Below are 17,252 nucleotides of genomic sequence, written 5' to 3' on the forward strand. Positions count from 1 at the left end.
ATTCATGGTTTTCAACTTTAATCTATCACCCAGTCTGTCAACAGAGAAATTACCCGTGATCTTAATCTTTTATGTAGAGTTGTGTGCGCACTTGAACCAAAAACATACGTCTGCTCTCTGCCATAACAGTTATGAAAACTATACGTGTTTTAACACATACTCTTTCTACGAGCCACAGAAAGGAATTCACTTTGAAATTCTTTCCACATGCTGGAGTTTACTTATATCACACTGAAGGGAAAACCTAGAATTTACTACGACAGAAAACACTCGCCATGTTCGTAATGGCTGATTGGAGAAAATAGTCATCTATGCCTTTAGAAAGGTGGAGCATTGCTGCTGGCTCTGTGGTAATACTTTACTATGCAATGCAAATACCTATCATACAAGTAATACACCTAACAGTGTAACAGATAGCTTTCTACAAGGAAGGATCTCAGTAAAATAATAACTCACATCACTTTATTAGGTACACTTGTCGTTGACAACTTAAACCTTTAATCACCCAATCATATGGCAGCAAGTCAATGCAAAAGGTCACCTGGTCTGATCAGCAACACTTAAATATGGAGTAAACGCCAAAGCACAAAGAGCTACAGACGTTGCAGTCACATGAATGAAAATTGACGCCAAAGCACAGGAAAGCATTAAAATCTTTATTTTTGTATAATTGTTCTCGAACAATTCTCTCTCTCCTTTAGACTAAACATGCAACTGAATTTCTCTATATTTCTCTCTCATTATATCTATCAGTCAGCAGGGATGCCAGAGACATTCTGGACCATAAACAGCAGCTTGTTGCTTGTAGCGACAGCTCAGCAGTGATGAGGAAGCCCCATGTTATAAAAGGCGGAAGGAAACAACACAAGGCACATGAAGTTCTTTAAGACTCACACTCACTATTTACTCGTACTTCCAGTTGCTAGTTGGTAAATATAAAATATAAGCAAGTAATCATTGGTCGAGTATATTTAGAGATATAAAGATTCAAGTATTGCAGGTTTAAAGCTACAAAGCATGACTCTGAGTCAGCCAACTACATAGTGGACTACTTTGCCTGAAATAATACCCAGCTGTATACTAAATCATCATGATCCACAAGGTTTTGGAGACGTCCTACTACTTCAGGCTGCAATAACCATTATTTATTTTAACAATGAATACATGACTAGTGCAATGCAAAGTGGTCTGAGCTACAGATAATCATCACCTACCTTTTCAGTTCTGCTCCATGGAGCATTTTAGCATCTTTCAGCCCATGTTTTGATAGTCTGGCCTATTTCTCAGGAGTTAAGAAGCAAAGCGTGGAGTTGTATGCATTAGACTTGCATTCTTTGTGTGATGGCCCAAACAATAAAGTAATTAATGTAACTTTAAATTACAAAAAAAAAAGTTTAAGTAAACCAAAATAAAAGGCTCAATGTAACTGAAGCAGCGTGGCTTTCATTTCTGTTAACACAGATATGTCTCTAATAAAACAAACCTAAGCAGCTGAGACGGACCTGAAGCCATCAACTTATATCTTATCCAAGCACAACTAAAGTTTTTTATGTTTCTAAGCTGAATTGAGGAAGCCAAGTTATTGTTTAAGACGATTACATGAAGACCACCGTCATCCTGCCAATCACATTTTCTCGGTCGGTTTAACTACAAAGAGGCATCCAGTGAGATCCATCACAGAGTGCACATCATATGTTACAGCTTCTCTCACATTAATGACATCACAGCGCTCTCAACTAAGGCATCTCTTCACACACAAATATAAAGCAACACATGTGACATAAAAACTGATTTCTGGCAGAGAAGCAGCACATTACATTTGATATGTAGAGAAGACTGTTCCATATTCATGGAAGCAGGACACTGACAGGTCTGTGACTGGCTCCTTCACTCCTCACTGTAAATGCTCCTGAGATCTGCGAACGGGCAGACGTGTCCTCCTGCTGTTCAGTCGTCACTTTCACTGCCTGATTCACTCAGCTGAAGGTCATTTTCTGCAGCAGACGGACAGACAGCAAGTTAAGATTATATACATGTGTCGCTAAAGCTCAGTTTACTCTTTGCACAGGGTCTCTGCATCACTTTTGTATGGTACAGTTTGGTTTGTTTCACCTCTCCCTTTTATTATTCAATTACTACAACAGTAGTTTATAACTTTGGAGGTGAAAGAAATCATACAATTAAACACTTAAAAAAATTACGAATAATCAGACTAATAGAAATGAATAAACAGATAAAGGAAACACACGAACAAGAGAAACCTACGGAGAATTTACAGAGATTATCTTGGAAAACCAAAATGTGTTTGACACATCCCATAATTCTGACCACAAAAGCCAAAGACAAGACAGGTGTAAAGAAAAAAAAAGGACAAAACAACACTGAATAGAGTGCGTGAAGCAGCTACTAATGTGAGTAATGAATACAGTCGATGGTGGAAATACGCTGCAGGTAGAGCTGGGCGATATAAATTGTTTTCATATCACGATAGGGTTTTTTTTTCCATTTCAGGCGATAACGATATCGATCACGATATAAGCCAAATAACTATATTTGTAAGATTTAAATGTGCCGTTGCTCACAAGTAAAATGTGAAATAATCAGCAGCTTGTTTTTATTGAAATATTTATTTCCCATAATAAGTTCAACAGGGTAGATGTAACTTAAGGAACATGAGACTTTTTCGGATAAATAAAGGCAAATATTGCAAACTACACAAAAGGCAGCCGCTAAAGCGTTTAAGTTTCAAAATAGAACAAACGAAACAGACTAAATTGTCAATTCCACTTAGAAACAAAATATTAATTCTAAAAATAAATCTTAGTTTGTTTTACAGAAGAACAGACAAAACTAACTTTTGTCAATATCAAATAAACTGAGAACTAAAAGGAAATTCTCAGTCTCTCCTTGTTGTATAGCTGAGCTTTTCAAACAGTTTTAACAGTTACTTTATTCTGACAAAAGCCGAATGACGAATTAGCGCTTGCAGTCAGAGACTGAGCTGCACCGCTTTATTGTATTACCAGACTTGCTTCCGGCACAATTTACAGTGCACGCTACTCTGTTTTTGTCAGACTTGAAATAGCCGAAATACCTTCACACTACGGAACTTCTATGGCTCTTCCGTTCGACAATCTCTCCGGCATTGGAACCATCATCTGTTTTCTCTTCGGTAACCTTCGGTCACGCTCGGTTGATTTTTCACACTCATTTCCTCCATTACCCGGGCAGCACGGCGGCTGGCTGCTTCCCAAACAAATACACATGTGCGGCTTAGCACTTGTGCTGTACGTAACAAGTCATGTGACGTGATGCTGCGGCTGTGATTGTTTCCACTCTGCGCTACTTAATTTGGATTCGTTGTTCTTTTTTTTTCTTCTTTTTTTTTTTTTTTTAAAGAGGACAAGAGAGATGAGGCCTATCAGAATAGTTTAATCTTTCTATCGAGAAAAAGTTATTTCGCAATACATATCGTTCTATCGCCCAGCTCTAGCTGCAGGGTTATCCAGTTAGCCAGACGCTTTAATAACCGTCAACTACAAAGCTATGTGAACTGACTGACATGTGGATGGAGCTTAAGAGCTCCAACTGCTTTCACACTGGGTGGCAATAATGAGAACTGCCACTAAAGAGAGAACCTGCCCTTACATGTTATAATGGAAAACTAATCTTTCAGCTCTGTGGTGCGTATGATTCATGTGTTCATATTTATGGTGACAACTTTAACTTAGGAGCAACCAGGTGGTATCGACTTTCATGTAAAGATGACGTCCGTCTAACTTAGATGAAGCTGAGGGGGTTACTCACTGAGCGTGTTCATGAGTCCTCCTCCACTCTCGTGGTGGTGGCTGTTGGAGTCGGTGCTGGTGATGATAGGCATGCTGTGGTTGACTGAGGGTGCCGTGGAAGTACGTTCATCTTCTGAATCGCTGCTGCTGGAGCTGTCGTCGCTGCTGGAGGACGACGAGCTGTTAGAGTCTGAGGAGCTGTCACTGCTGCTCATCTGATCCATGACTCGAGCCTCGGCCATCAGTTCTGGGGGGGGGAGAAAGAAAAAAAAGACAAGGGTGTTAAAATGATCTTGGTTCCCTTTCCAATTTCAAGGCTGGAACATCACCTGTATGTCCCAAGTGTAAAATAAATACAGGCAGTCTTTTATTCCACCTTTTGTCCAGCCCCAAAAATGCAGAAATATCCAAAACAAATATATCAGAAAATCATTTCATGTTCTAATGTCCTCTGCCAGGGAAAGCATGCTACTTTAGTGTATCTCCATAAAACTCTGACAAGCTACAGGTTTATTTTGGATCACATCCAATGTGACTTCATAACTAGAAAATGTGTTTCAAGTCAAGTCAAGTCGGCTTTATTGTCACTTCAACCATATACAGTTTAACAATACACAGTGAGGCGAAACAACGTTCCTCCAGGAACCAAGGTGCTACATGCAACATAAATTTACAACATAAATTAACAGAAAACACTAAACTAGCTAACTAAGAGGCCTAGTTAGCTGGCTAGCAGAGACAAGACAGACTGACCTAACATAAATTACAACATAAATTAACAAAAAAAAACTAAGGAAGACTTTTTTTTTTTTTTTGTTATCAGACAGCAGACAACAAAGTGCACGTGCAAATGTGCAAACAAGAGCAGCAAAGTGACAGAATGTTTGTGAATATGTCTGATATTTCTAGGGATCGGAATCAAGAACTGGTTCTTCTAGAGAATGGGTTCCCAGTAGACCAAGTCCTGGAAATCCTAAGTCTGCCTGCGTATCAATCCTGCTTATCGGCTCTTGCACTCTCGCTACAATCGGCTGATTTCAGTTCGTGTGCTGGAGGAGAAAAATAATGGCGCAGTCTGCAGTGTGGATATGGACATTACTTAGCTAGCCAAGAACTGAGAGTGATGTTAAAGCTGAGTGAATGCTCACCCACACTTTAAAAAAAAAAGTGTTGTGTGTAATATGTGTAATATCTTTGATATGCTGCTTAGAGAGGGTGGTGACAATGAGCCAATGAGAACTGAATCAATAAGTGATATTAATAATGGAATTGGAATCGTTAAATTCTTATCAATTCCCATCCTTAAACATTTCTGCATAAGACTTCAAGATATGACGACTAATTTGTCTATGAGAAAAGATGAGTCTTCTTCTGCCGAACCCAATAAAAATGATACAGATGTGGATGTCATCAGTTAAACACACCAAGTGTGACTCCATGTTACCTCTCTCGATGTCATCCATTGGGGATGCTGGGGAAGTCTTCTCTTTTGGTGGAGAACTTTTAGTGCTGGCTGGGGTTTTGTTACTGCTGCTGTTATTACTCCTCATCTGCTGGCCCAGACGACTGGTCTGCTGCTCCAGTCGAGAATGAATCTTACTGCTACCTTCAGCCCTGAAAATCCACAAGAACAGGCAAACACGGACACGCAGGAGCTTTTAATACGTTTTTTTTTTTCTTTTTTTAAAAATGTTGATAACTAACCTTTCGTTAGGGCTGCCACAAACGATTATTTTGATCGTCGACTAGTCACCGATTATTTTTGCGATTAGTCGACTAATCAGATCATGCATCTATTGGTTGTAAAACGTACAGCTTACTGCACCAGCATGCATCTGCTCTTATATAACTATCATTAGCTTACAGCTTTAAGAGTTTAAGGTATGTGCTAACTAAAAATAAAGACAAGATGATAGTTTATTAAATTTTAATGAAATTTGCAGATTGTTTCGGTGAAGTTTAATAAACTCAGCCGTCTGCTCCTTGCTATCTAGCTTGACGTTTATTCAGCCAAACCGATTTACTCAGGAACAAATAAAATACTGAAAAAAGCCAAACAATAACATTTTTAAATTATCTAAGTGACTTAAATATCATGTTTAACCTGAGTAGCGAAAGACGGCGGTGGGTTTGAAAACAATTTGCCGCGAGTCCGGTGTTCTCACGGGTTCTAGTGAGCCTTGCCCCCGCTAGCTATCGAGCTAGTGGGGAACAGACGTCTCCAAAAACGTCGGAGCGCTTTTGAAAATATGTGATGTCTTAATAAACTGAGCAGATATTTGAGGTTTACACAGCTACATTCTCGCCTGAAAATATGTTAAACGCTTATTTTGTGACCCAGAAAGAATAATAAGAGTAATATTAAAACTAACTAGCTACCGCCATTGTTGGAAACTAAGCTGGGCCGCGCTATGAATTCTGGGATAGGTTGGGCCACGAAGTATACACCTGACCCACCCTTCAAATCTGGGGAAATGAAGGACTATTAAATTAGTCATTGACGATTTTATTAGTCGACGTAATTGTGACTAGTCGACTAATCACGGAAGCCCTACCTTTCATTCTTTCAAATTTTTTTGCCACACAAATTTGCAAGGTTAAATGAAATACCACTTTAGATTAGTGTGCTACTTCTTTTTAACCCCACCTCGTCTTTTTCACAGCTATGTTGCTGTTGAGCTTCTCGAGTCTGTACTCTCCTGTGTCATGGTTTACAATGAGGATGCACTCTTTCATGTAAGGCCTCTTGGATCCCTTGAAGACCGTTACAGGAGCACTGGAACCCTAAAAAGCAAAATAAATGTAAGTATGTATGTATTTAAGCTAGATGTCACAGTACTATTATGCTATTTTTTCAGAGAATATTTTAACAATTTCTCAAAAAATCTGTCAAAAATTTAAACCACAAAGCTGAAAATTTTGTTGCTCCTCTCTCTCTCTCTCACACACACACACAGAAAGTTGAGATTAGCAACAGTTGAGATCTATTGTGGATTGCAAACACTCATCCAAGTTAAAAACATGAGCTCCAGAAGAGGTCTTGAAACAAGATTGCACCATAATCCACCACTGAAATCCACATTTATGTCTTGCAGTGTAAAGGTCTGGAGCACCAGACACTAACCTCTAAATTAGGCAACGTAATAGTGACTTGCTCTCCTTTGCCCACTTCGAGCTCCCCCTCACATGAGGTATCAATGGATGCTGGCTTGAAGTCATCTGTGGCAATTAAAAACAACAACATTTTTTTTTTTTAAAACGCAAACGAAAATCAAGATTTTGTAAAATAACACATACGTAAACAATGTATATGTACATCACATATAACAATGTGTACAATGTTCTAATAATGACAGTGACATTGCTGAATTTGTAAACGTAAACCACGGATGTATTTGACAGTGCTGCAGTGGGGTAACGGCACCAGCAGGTGGTAGTGTTGCACAGACTTAAGCTGGGCTAACATTATCTAGCATATTGACAACTCAGAGCTTAAAGTCTACGTATATCTCAGAGTTAACTTACTACATACTTTTACAAGCATGTCTCACCAGTAAGTCGACAGCTACGAACTGACGAAGCTGCTAAACTGGCTACACACCAAACAGCTGTTTTCGGATCTTCAGCTAATGAGCTAACTAGCATGCTACGGTTAGCGATCACAAAACCAAACGAGTGAAACCACCACTTACATCGCACTGTGTGATAGGCACTTTTAGGGTGTTTCTCAAACGTTTCTCCCAATTTCAGCACATGTTCTTGATTGTCAAAGTTGGAGTAAGCCGTTCCATTCATTCTGTGAGTTTCATGAGCTGTAAACTTTGAGTTTCCGCTTGCTCTTTTTTATCCGATAACCATGTACAGCAACAGCATTTCGGCCAGCTCATTGGCACTTTAAGTCCCGCCCCTTCAAAAGTACTGTTCGTCATGATTCGTCAAGCGAAGTGTTTCATTTTCTGATTGGTTCAGGCCAATCAAGATTTTGACGACAGGGCAGAATCAGTGAAAGAACGGCCACTCAGTTCCGAGCAATGACTGTAGAAATCTGAGTGTTTCCAAATCTATGTTGTTTAACTATAATTCGATTAAATTATTCGCTAACTTTTAGTAGTTTTTAAAGGAAAAAAATATTGTAAATATCTACTCATCTTGTCCCAGGCTAGACAGACTGTGGACGAGTATGCTAAATAATTGATGGTAATTATTTCAAATTTATTGCTGTGGTGCTTTAATAGTGAAACATATTGCAGGGTTTACTCTGAGGTTGCTTAAAATGCAGTCCACATGTAAAACAAAACACGAATTCCTACTGCTTATTTTTAATATGTTAACTTTATAAGTTTCGATGTTGTTTTTAACCTGTTTTTCTGTTTAACAAAGTAAATATTTGCATTTCAGCACTTACCCAGTACCTTGTATGCTAAATTAGCAGCATCACGGGAGCTATTAGCTGGATAACTGAAACAATGTGTCAGAAAGCCCTGGCACTTACTGATTGGAGTTTCAAGCTCCACAGGCTTCAGGGGGCCTGAGCTCTCTGAACCTTGTGTCAGTGAAAATCTCCTTTTCTGTTCTCTAAACTGTTAATGACTCCTAAGCCTCCTAATTCCTGCCGTGCCTGCGTTTTTACAAAGGCCATATGCTCTGCTGCCTTCAAACATTAAAGGATCAGCATCTAAGTCAATTGGAATGATTACACCAATGCATTTTCACCAACTGGTCACAGCATGGTTTTTCTTATCCACGTTGGACAACATATATATATGCAAGCTGGTGTTTGGGTGGTGGGGAGTGGAATAAGAGAGGAAATTGAGACAGCAGTGGGACTAAATAGTTATCTCTTCAGCGTGGTATTACAGTTAGAGTATAAAAATTGTAAAATAGTTAAACATTATCATGTTATTTTAGGCAATCTTTTTCAGTCTTATCTATACTTGAAAATTAACCACAAACGGATTGCAGAAGTAAAGCAGTTCAGTTACTTTGTATCTGTATCCCATGTGAAAAAGATACCAGCATAAGTCTGTCTCCATGGATGGAGGTAAACAGCAGCTGTCCTCTGGTGATATCAGTTACTGTGGGGGTTGCCCCTGGACTCTGCGAGGTAAGGTTCACTGTTTCCAAGCAACAATCTGCAAGTTCACAATACAGCGGCTGAGCCACAATAGAGAGTTGCTGCAGGTTGTAAGCCAGTGGCAGTGGTGAAAGAGATGACAGCAACACTCTGCAAGGGAGTGGGGGTGGGATACAAGCTCAACCAAAGCTATGTACTATGGGTACAGGCTTGTTGGGTACATACAATTAAATGTTCAACCTCATAACAGTGCAAAAATAATAAATTAGCAAAGGTTTTATTATTGTGCCAGCTAAACAAACCTGATTCGGTTACAAGACACCACAACTTGATGTAAGCCAAATCCAGAAGGCTGTGGATACATCCGCAAACGGCACAGATAAATCTATCTAAGTAACTTTAGCAATCACATTTTCAGACCTTCACATCATCAATAAAGTTCACATTTAATACATTATTACATCTGATTATATAATCCACCTTTTGGGAAACTCCTGAAACACGTGAAAAACTAAGCACAATTAAGCATTCAGGTTTTTTAATGACTAGAAGTGATTATTCTGCAGTAAAGGAAATGGGACGCCCATTCCACTTTTCTCATAGTGCACAGCTCGCACAATCGTTTTTGAAACTGCAAAGGCAACAATACAACCTAAATGATCACAGCTTCAGCATAAATACAGCGATGTTAACCTTCATTCTGTATCCTTCGGGTGAAATGTACCTTTGATCACAGCTACAGACTTATCATATACTCCTTTTGTTTTTATGCTGATGTATAGTTTGAGACACGTCTTATTATCTGTGAATTACTGCAGTGTGACGGCTTTCTTTGGCTCTCGCTTTCTCTTGTTTGTGTTATACATATTACGAGGAAGCGCTTTTTGCAGCATCTTTCTTGATAATATGATTTTGATCTCAATAAAAGCTTTGACTGGGTAAAAAAAAGAAGAAGGTGAAATAATAACAGTATGCGCTGTAAGAATTTCAAATTAGATATACAGTCATGGAAAAGAAAGTTTTCACAGAATTCTATGAAAAACAAAGATTAAACCCCATTAATCACCAGCTTGCAGAACCACCTTTAGCAGCAATAACTTGAAGTGATTCCTGAAGTGAGAGTCTTACATTGTTGCAGAGGAATTTTGATTCACTCCTCTTTACATAATTGCTTCAGTTTATTGAGATTTGAGGCCATTTGTTCATACACAGCTCTCTTAAGGACCTACAACAGCATTTTAGATGAGTTGAGGTCTGGACATCTTGATTCTTTTCTTTTTCAGTCATTCTGTTGTAGATTTGCTGTTGTTCTTGGGATCGATGTCCCGCTGTATGACCCGGTTTGGACGAATCTTTAGCTGTTGGACAGATGGACTCACATTTTGCTATACAGAGGAGTTCATGACTGACTTTGTGACTGCAAGGTCTCCAGGTCCTGTGCCTGCAAAACAAGCCCCAAACCATGACATTTCCACCACCATGCACGCAGTTTCTATGATGTGTTCATGCTGATAACAAACATCTCCACTTTAGTCTTGTCTGTCCTTTGTTCCAATAATCTTGTGGTTTATTCAGATGCAACTTTGCTAACCTAAGCTGTGCTGTCATGTTTATACATACACACACACACACAAGATGCCTACAAGATGCCATCCTGCCCACTGATGCCGAGAAGACACGAAAACAGGGCGTTGTTGGAATGCTACTACGCAAGTAACCCTGGCAGAATGGGTTACATGAATAGGATGAGGGACCTATGGATTCTTCGATATCCAACATCCACAATGACGGCGAAACAACTAGTAGCTCAGTGTTCCAACATTCGAAAGATTGACGAGGTACAACATAAATGCTACGGCAAGGGGGAGTCAGGACGCCAGGTCAGGGGGGAGATATCATCACCCCCACCCGAGATTGGGTACAAAGCCCCAAGTGCGATAGGAGAAGGATCATTGAGTGCGAGAGGAACTGACCTGAAAGATAGTATCATGGTCAAGCTTGAAACCTGGATCCCCGTAGCCGGTTACCAAGATTACGTGAAGTACCCTCAGAAGGTCTGCTAGATGATGTTAATGCAGCACTACGGAATACCTACACCACGTTACCGAACTAACAAGCTGATCTACAATACGGCAGCAGTGATCAGTGAGATGCTTGGCTACAAGTTGAACAGCCACAAGGGGCAGTACCCTCCATGGAGAAGGAGGCTAGAGGGCAAGATCAAAGTAGCACGGAGGGAGGTTAGCCAACTAACGGAGTTGCAGAAAGGTGCGACAAAGAAGGTGCATAAGAAATACAGCAAGCTGTCCATACCTGAGGCCTTGGAAACTGCCAAGCAAAGACTCACAGCCTTGGCCAGCCGCTTGAGGAGGTACACCAGAGAGATAGAAGGCAGGAGAATAAACCAGCTGTTCTCCACAGAACCAGCAAAGGTGTACTCTCAGTGGCAAGGGAACAATAAGAGAACAGCACCACCAAGGCTGGAGACGGAGCAATACTGGAAGAGCATATGGGAGAAGGACGCAACCCATAACGGCAATGCTCAGTGGCTAGTGGATCTGAGGGCAGACCATAGCACCTCCTGAACAGGGTCCAGTAACCAACACAGAATCCAAGAAGGGTCTCCAGTATGAAGAGTTGGACAGCACCAGGGCCCGACATGGTTCACGCCTACTGGCTAAAGAAGCTGACTGCACTCCACGAGCAGTCTGGCAGCACAAATGAACCAGCTGCTAGTTAACGAGAGACACCCGGAATGGCTAACCGAAGGTCGGACGGTCCTGATCCCCAAGGACCCCAAGAAGGGACCGGTCCCCTCCAACTACCGACCAATAACCTGCCTCAGTACTACATGGAAGCTCCTGTCAGGCATCATATCGGCTAAGATGAACAGGCACATGGGTCAATACATGAGCGGGACACAGAAAGGATTGGCAAGAATACCAGAGGCGCAAAACACCAGCTACTGGTAGACAGAACAGTCAGCCGAGACTGCAAGACCAGACTGACCAACCTGTGCACTGCCTGGATTGATTACAAGAAGGCCTATGAATCAATGCCCCACAGCTGGATACTGGAATGCCTAGAACACGATTGCAGGTCCCGCAAAAATTCAGAAGCAGATTTGTGTCCCGAAAACGCAAAAACGCGTGAAACACGCGTCAAAGCATCGCATCTGGCACGTTTGACTTGCGAATAAAACCACGCGCGTCAGTTTTTGTGTTGCATTTTGTGCATGCGCGTTTCGTGTCTACCGCTTGAGTTGGAAAAATCTGAACTCCAGCATCAAATCGCGCTGCGACAACTAATCAGGAGCCTGGTGACGTGGCTCTGACCTAGGTCAAAGAGGCAGATCCAGCCAAAGCCCTTCATTCTTCAATGGAGGGAAGGCTAATCAACGCCGTAGCAAACAACTCGGAGCTGTACGACACCAGCTGCTTTCTGTACCGAGACAGGAATATAAAGGACCGAGCTTGGAGGAAGATATGTGAAGAGATCGGGCAACCTGGTAAGTTCATTCATTTCTCTTTTGAAACTTTTGACTGACCCGGGGAAGCCGCACAAAAGCTAGTAAGCCACCGCTATTTCCCACTGATGTACAAATACCGTTCTGCCTTCATACATGTTGTCATATAGGAATATATTTTGTTTATTAATAAACAGCACACAGTGGTCCCGCTCATCCGTCACTGCTTCGCTTTTTCGCTGATTTTTTTATTGCACCGTACAGCATTGCATTCTGCAGTCTGATTGACGAATCTGCTCCGTGTCGTGTCTCCTGCGCTTGCCAAATTTATCACGTTTGGTTTTGATAACCATCACGTCCAATAGAAAAAACAGCACAAAAACACCCATAACTATGACCCTCATTCGGAAATAGACACCTGCACCGGTAGGGAAAAAGGCGCACGAAAGTGGCAGGCAGATAAAGACAAAACGCGGCATAATAATACTTTTACGTTTTGCAATCTACAAAGGTTTGCACTTTGAGAATCAACTTGTGAGAACTGTGACTAATGTTCATGTGTGTATGTGGAAAACAGTGTACGAAGTGCGTGGCCAGGGGCTAGTTATTCTGAGAACCCCTGCTGCAATAAATGAGGGACCACTGTATATACTTTCTCTATGATTATTATATTCAACCTGTTAACATTTAATATTGTCTTGATAGAACCAACTGATTCTGCAGCAGAGCATCCCCTGTTGCTTCTCCTGGCTCCCCACTCCCTGGTCCATCAGCTCCTGCAGGACGGTCCATCAGTGGTGGAGCTGGCCATCCTGGTGTCCCTGAAGAGGCCACACCAGTCTCCAATGGAGCATTTCCTCCTCAGCCTTGTTCCTGCTGTGGAGAGAAGCTGGGTCCTTTTTATTCCTGTCTCTCTGTAAATACTTATATTTTATATATTTATGTTTAATGTTTTTCTGTTTGTAAATTTTAATATTATTTCAAATAAATTTTTATAATGACTAATGTCTCAGTTCTACTACACAGCAAATGTTGGCACACGACTTGACACATGTACAATTTATTTCTTATTATACTAATGACAAAATATACTAATACAGTGGGATGCAAAAGTTTGGGCAACCTTGTTAATAGCTATTATTTTCCTGTATAAATCGTTGGTTGTTACAATAAAAAATCTCAGTATCATACGGGAGACACACACAGTGATATTTGAGAAGTGAAAAGAAGTTTACCGGATTTACAAAAAGTGTGCAATAATTGTTTAAACAAAATCAAGCAGGTGCATAAATGTCTGGACGTGCTTCCCATCCAGAGCTGCACAGCAGAGAGGGAAGTTTCAGCGCTCCTGGAATCCCTCTGCGATGGACCGCCAGTCTGCAGTTGAAGGCACAGCCATGAAATCATCCACTAGAGCAGGGGTGCCCAATCCCGGTCCTCGAGAGCTACCGTCCTGCAGCTTTTAGATGCATCCTTGTTCCCACACACCTGAATCAAATGAATGGCTTGTTATCAGGCCTTTGCCAAACATGATGGCATGCTGAAGAGGTAATCAAACCATTTGATTCAGCTGTGTTGGAGTAGGGATGCATCTAAAAGCTGCAGGATAGTAGCTCTTGAGGACTGGGATTGGGCAGCCCTGCACTAGACAGTCCCAGATGGCCGTCGCTACCTGGGGGGTGATCTGGCACACCGTGGACACACCAACTCTAAAACTAAACACGAGGGTCCTGAAGGAGTCCCCGGTGGCAAGGAACCTGGACAAAATTGTTTAAAATTAGTATTAAACACTTTTACTAACCGCAGGCAGATGGACAGGTATGGCAGCACGCATTATCTGTTCACCCTCTGCCTGGAGTTTTGAGGGGGGCTGGGGAGGGGGGTCAGTGTGGCAGTTTTTTCATCGTGGCCAATCACAGACAGAGTGCGAGCTTGTCCTATGGCTAGTGCTACTTTCACTTGCAGTCGTAAATATCAATTTCACACATGTTGTTGATGAATACCAGCTGGCTCTAAACCCGATTTCACCTGTCACTGTAACACATCACATATTACTGAGATGCATTAGATATTTTGTGATCTTTATTTTTGACTTATCAGCTGCAAACTCCATAGATTTTTAACATTTACTAGGTTTGCAAATATAAAAACGTATTGGCTCTTTGAAGTTTAGAAATAAAAAACAGATTGTAAATAATCAACTTTTAATGGCAAAACAGTGACATCATCATTATTATTATTGTTGTTATTATTATTATTTTAGAAACATGAAGTGCATTGGATTACTACTGTGTAATCATAAAGTTGTAAGGTAAAGGAGGTGTTTTTACGAGCAGCACCTGAAGGCAACACAGTTCCCAAGGAGAAAGCCGCAAAAGCAAGAGGTCGCGTATCCGGGATCCTTCGATAGAAATCCATCAAAAGAGCACGAGGGAGGGACAGAGTGAACGAACGGCCGTGTGGCACGCGGTTTTACGTTAGTGTCGTTATCGATCCACCTGGAGGGAGCCGGTCTGTGTGCAACCGGCATCAGATTCTTAATAGTGAGGAGCTGCGAGGATTGAACCTGCTCTGTGAATCTGAGCCCACGTATAAAACGAGACGTCTTCTTCTGATGTGATGGAAGGGGAAGCGTTCTGGGAGTAACTTTGAGTAAGTAAAAAGATTAGGATGTATTTTGTCGTTTGAATTAGAAGAGCGGTAACAGCTGATTGATGCTGGCAGCTGCATCACCAGGCAGTCAGGTTCAGAGTCACTGGAGCGATCCCTGCAGTGATTTGTGAGTGCTTTTGGTCCTCAGCTGGTATGACTGACCTGCACATAGCTGCTTGAAGCTTTCTTTCCCCATCACTATATTAATTATACACGTAGTATTCTTTGTAAGCAACCCAGGATAGGGTACTTTGTGTTAGGAGGCATTTTTTCCACACACAGGGTTACATTTTTAATTTCGTGACTGTTCATATTACCATAGTACTACTTTATATTTTTACTTCTTTTGCTCGTTGAGTGATTAATTAATAATTTATTACTAACAAAACTGCAAATCACAACTTCAGAGTTCTTTCATTCTCAAGTAAAACATCTTATATAGGATCAAATCACAACAACAGTTGCCTCAGGGTGCTTTATACTTTAAAGTAAGAACCCTACAATAATACAGAGAAAACCCCAACAATCAGACGACCTACAGATGACCCGGCGACAGTGGGAATAAAAAACTCCCTTTTAACAGGAAGGACTCTCCGGTAGAACCAGACTCAGGGAGGGGCGGGGCCATCTGACAAAGACACACTGTGGAAGAGAGCCAGTGCGGCTATTCTTGTATCTATTATTTAATTAATTGCCTTTTGAAGCTTGGGAATGAAATTTCAGCTTCAAGTAAAGTGTACATAAAAAATGGAAATTAGACCATTTCAGCACATTTTAAATATTGATAGCTTCAGCAAAGCCAAGATATGAAATTTAGTCATATATAAGTTCTTACATTCCAAGAACACAATAACTAGAAAACATTTTGTATTTTAGCCTTTATGAATAAACGAAAAATTATTTCATTTTACAAATTGCACTTTTTGCAAAAATGAGCAGTTTTTGTGTTTATAGTGAAAAACTGACTCGCACATGGTGCTTGTTGGTTTAACGGCAAATTGGGACATTTTCAGGTGAGGAGAGTCAGAGCAATGAATATGTTATATAGCCAAGATGGGAGAGTGTAGAACAACGCAGCTACACAACAGTGATTGTATTTGTCTTCATTATCTGCTTTCGCTCTGTGATGCCATTTAGTAAATGAAATAGGAAAACAGTGCAGTAATATCTTATTTCCCTTGTGGAATCTGCGGAGTCTCGCAGTTTTACCCTCAGGGCTCCTTTAGTACAGCATTTTTCGGGATGACTGGGCCTCAGCAGTCATCCAAGCCATGACTGGAAATACCTCTAGGATTGATGGGAATACTGGCTAAAATCCAGACTGCAATCAGATAATGTTAATGAAACTGTTATACTCTTGCAGCAGTTTTCTTTGTTTTCTACGAATAGAAAAAAATAAAATAAAATAATGGATTGGATTTATATAGCGCTTTTCAAGGCACCCAAAGCGCTTTACAATGCCACTATTCATTCACTCTCACATTCACACTGGTGGAGGCAAGCTACGGTTGTAGCCACAGCTGCCCTGGGGCAGACTGACAGAAGCGAGGCTGCCATATCGCGCCATCGGCCCCTCTGGCCAACACCAGTAGGCGGTAGGGTAAAGGGTCTTGCCCAAGGACACAACGATACAGTATGAAAGACCTCAGGCTTGCTGTGCATACATATTTTAGGACTGTGGACTTAGTAGGAGGTGTTTTTAGTTTTTTTTCCACCAATATAAGAGCCACATGACTCTACCTGAATTGTTACTGGTGGTCTATCAAAGGCATTTCCCACTGGACATGAGTTACTGCACCCTGAAGCCTTTTAGTGCAGTGCTTGCACAGCTTTGGGTATGTTTTTAGGCAGAAAGGATTTACTCATTAAGAGAAATCAAATTCTTGGCAAATTGATTTCTTTTGCCAGTAAACCCTCACTATTGCTGTCTCTTCCATTTTCGTTCTCATTTTCTGTGAAAGAATTGAACTGAAGCCTTTTATTGAGACTCTGCCGTCTTAAACGAACCTATCAAGCAGTTTCACTCTGTAAATCATCGGGTAGGGAGATTACATTTAATTGTAGATGTTTCAGTACCGGCTTTGCATTAGGGAATTTGAACTTGTGAACTAAAATTCGAAGATTCTGGCTGCAGCGCCTAATCTTTCATTCGTAAAGACTTTATGCCCATCTGATGTTGGCAACAGATGTTAAGCAAATTTAAGATAAACTTGCTCTGAGGGTGTTTATTGCTTGATAGGCTAATGCTCAGCTCTGCGAGAGGTCTCACACT

At 41.0% G+C, this 17,252-nt stretch overlaps 1 protein-coding gene across 1 annotated transcript; it reads right to left on the reverse strand.

Moving 5' to 3' along the window:
- Nucleotides 1-470: 470 nt before the first annotated feature.
- On the reverse strand, nucleotides 471-7,687 carry eaf2 (ELL associated factor 2). The gene is made up of 6 exons (XM_005940087.2): nucleotides 7,481-7,687; nucleotides 6,913-7,007; nucleotides 6,436-6,572; nucleotides 5,233-5,402; nucleotides 3,808-4,035; nucleotides 471-1,994 (listed from the first exon to the last, which is right to left on the reverse strand). The coding sequence occupies exons 1-6, from the start codon at nucleotides 7,581-7,583 to the stop codon at nucleotides 1,948-1,950; spliced, it is 780 nt and encodes a 259-aa protein (XP_005940149.1). The 5' UTR covers nucleotides 7,584-7,687; the 3' UTR covers nucleotides 471-1,947.
- Nucleotides 7,688-17,252: the final 9,565 nt, after the last annotated feature.

This window comes from Haplochromis burtoni, unplaced genomic scaffold (assembly GCF_018398535.1).
Source record: "Haplochromis burtoni strain Fernald_Lab_line unplaced genomic scaffold, NCSU_Asbu1 Contig_275, whole genome shotgun sequence".
Lineage (NCBI taxonomy): Eukaryota > Metazoa > Chordata > Actinopteri > Cichliformes > Cichlidae > Haplochromis > Haplochromis burtoni.

What these genes read in the sequence shown, in the direction of transcription:
- eaf2 (XM_005940087.2), bottom strand. Translation starts at nt 7,583, where the DNA reads ATGAATGGAACGGCTTACTCCAACTTTGACAATCAAGAACATGTGCTG. An exon ending in TGCCTATCACACAGTGCGAT is followed by an intron (nt 7,008 to 7,480) that starts GTAAGTGGTGGT and finishes TAATTGCCACAG; the next exon opens with ATGACTTCAAGCCAGCATCC. An exon ending in AATGGATGACATCGAGAGAG is followed by an intron (nt 4,036 to 5,232) that starts GTAACATGGAGT and finishes TCCCCCCCCCAG; the next exon opens with AACTGATGGCCGAGGCTCGA.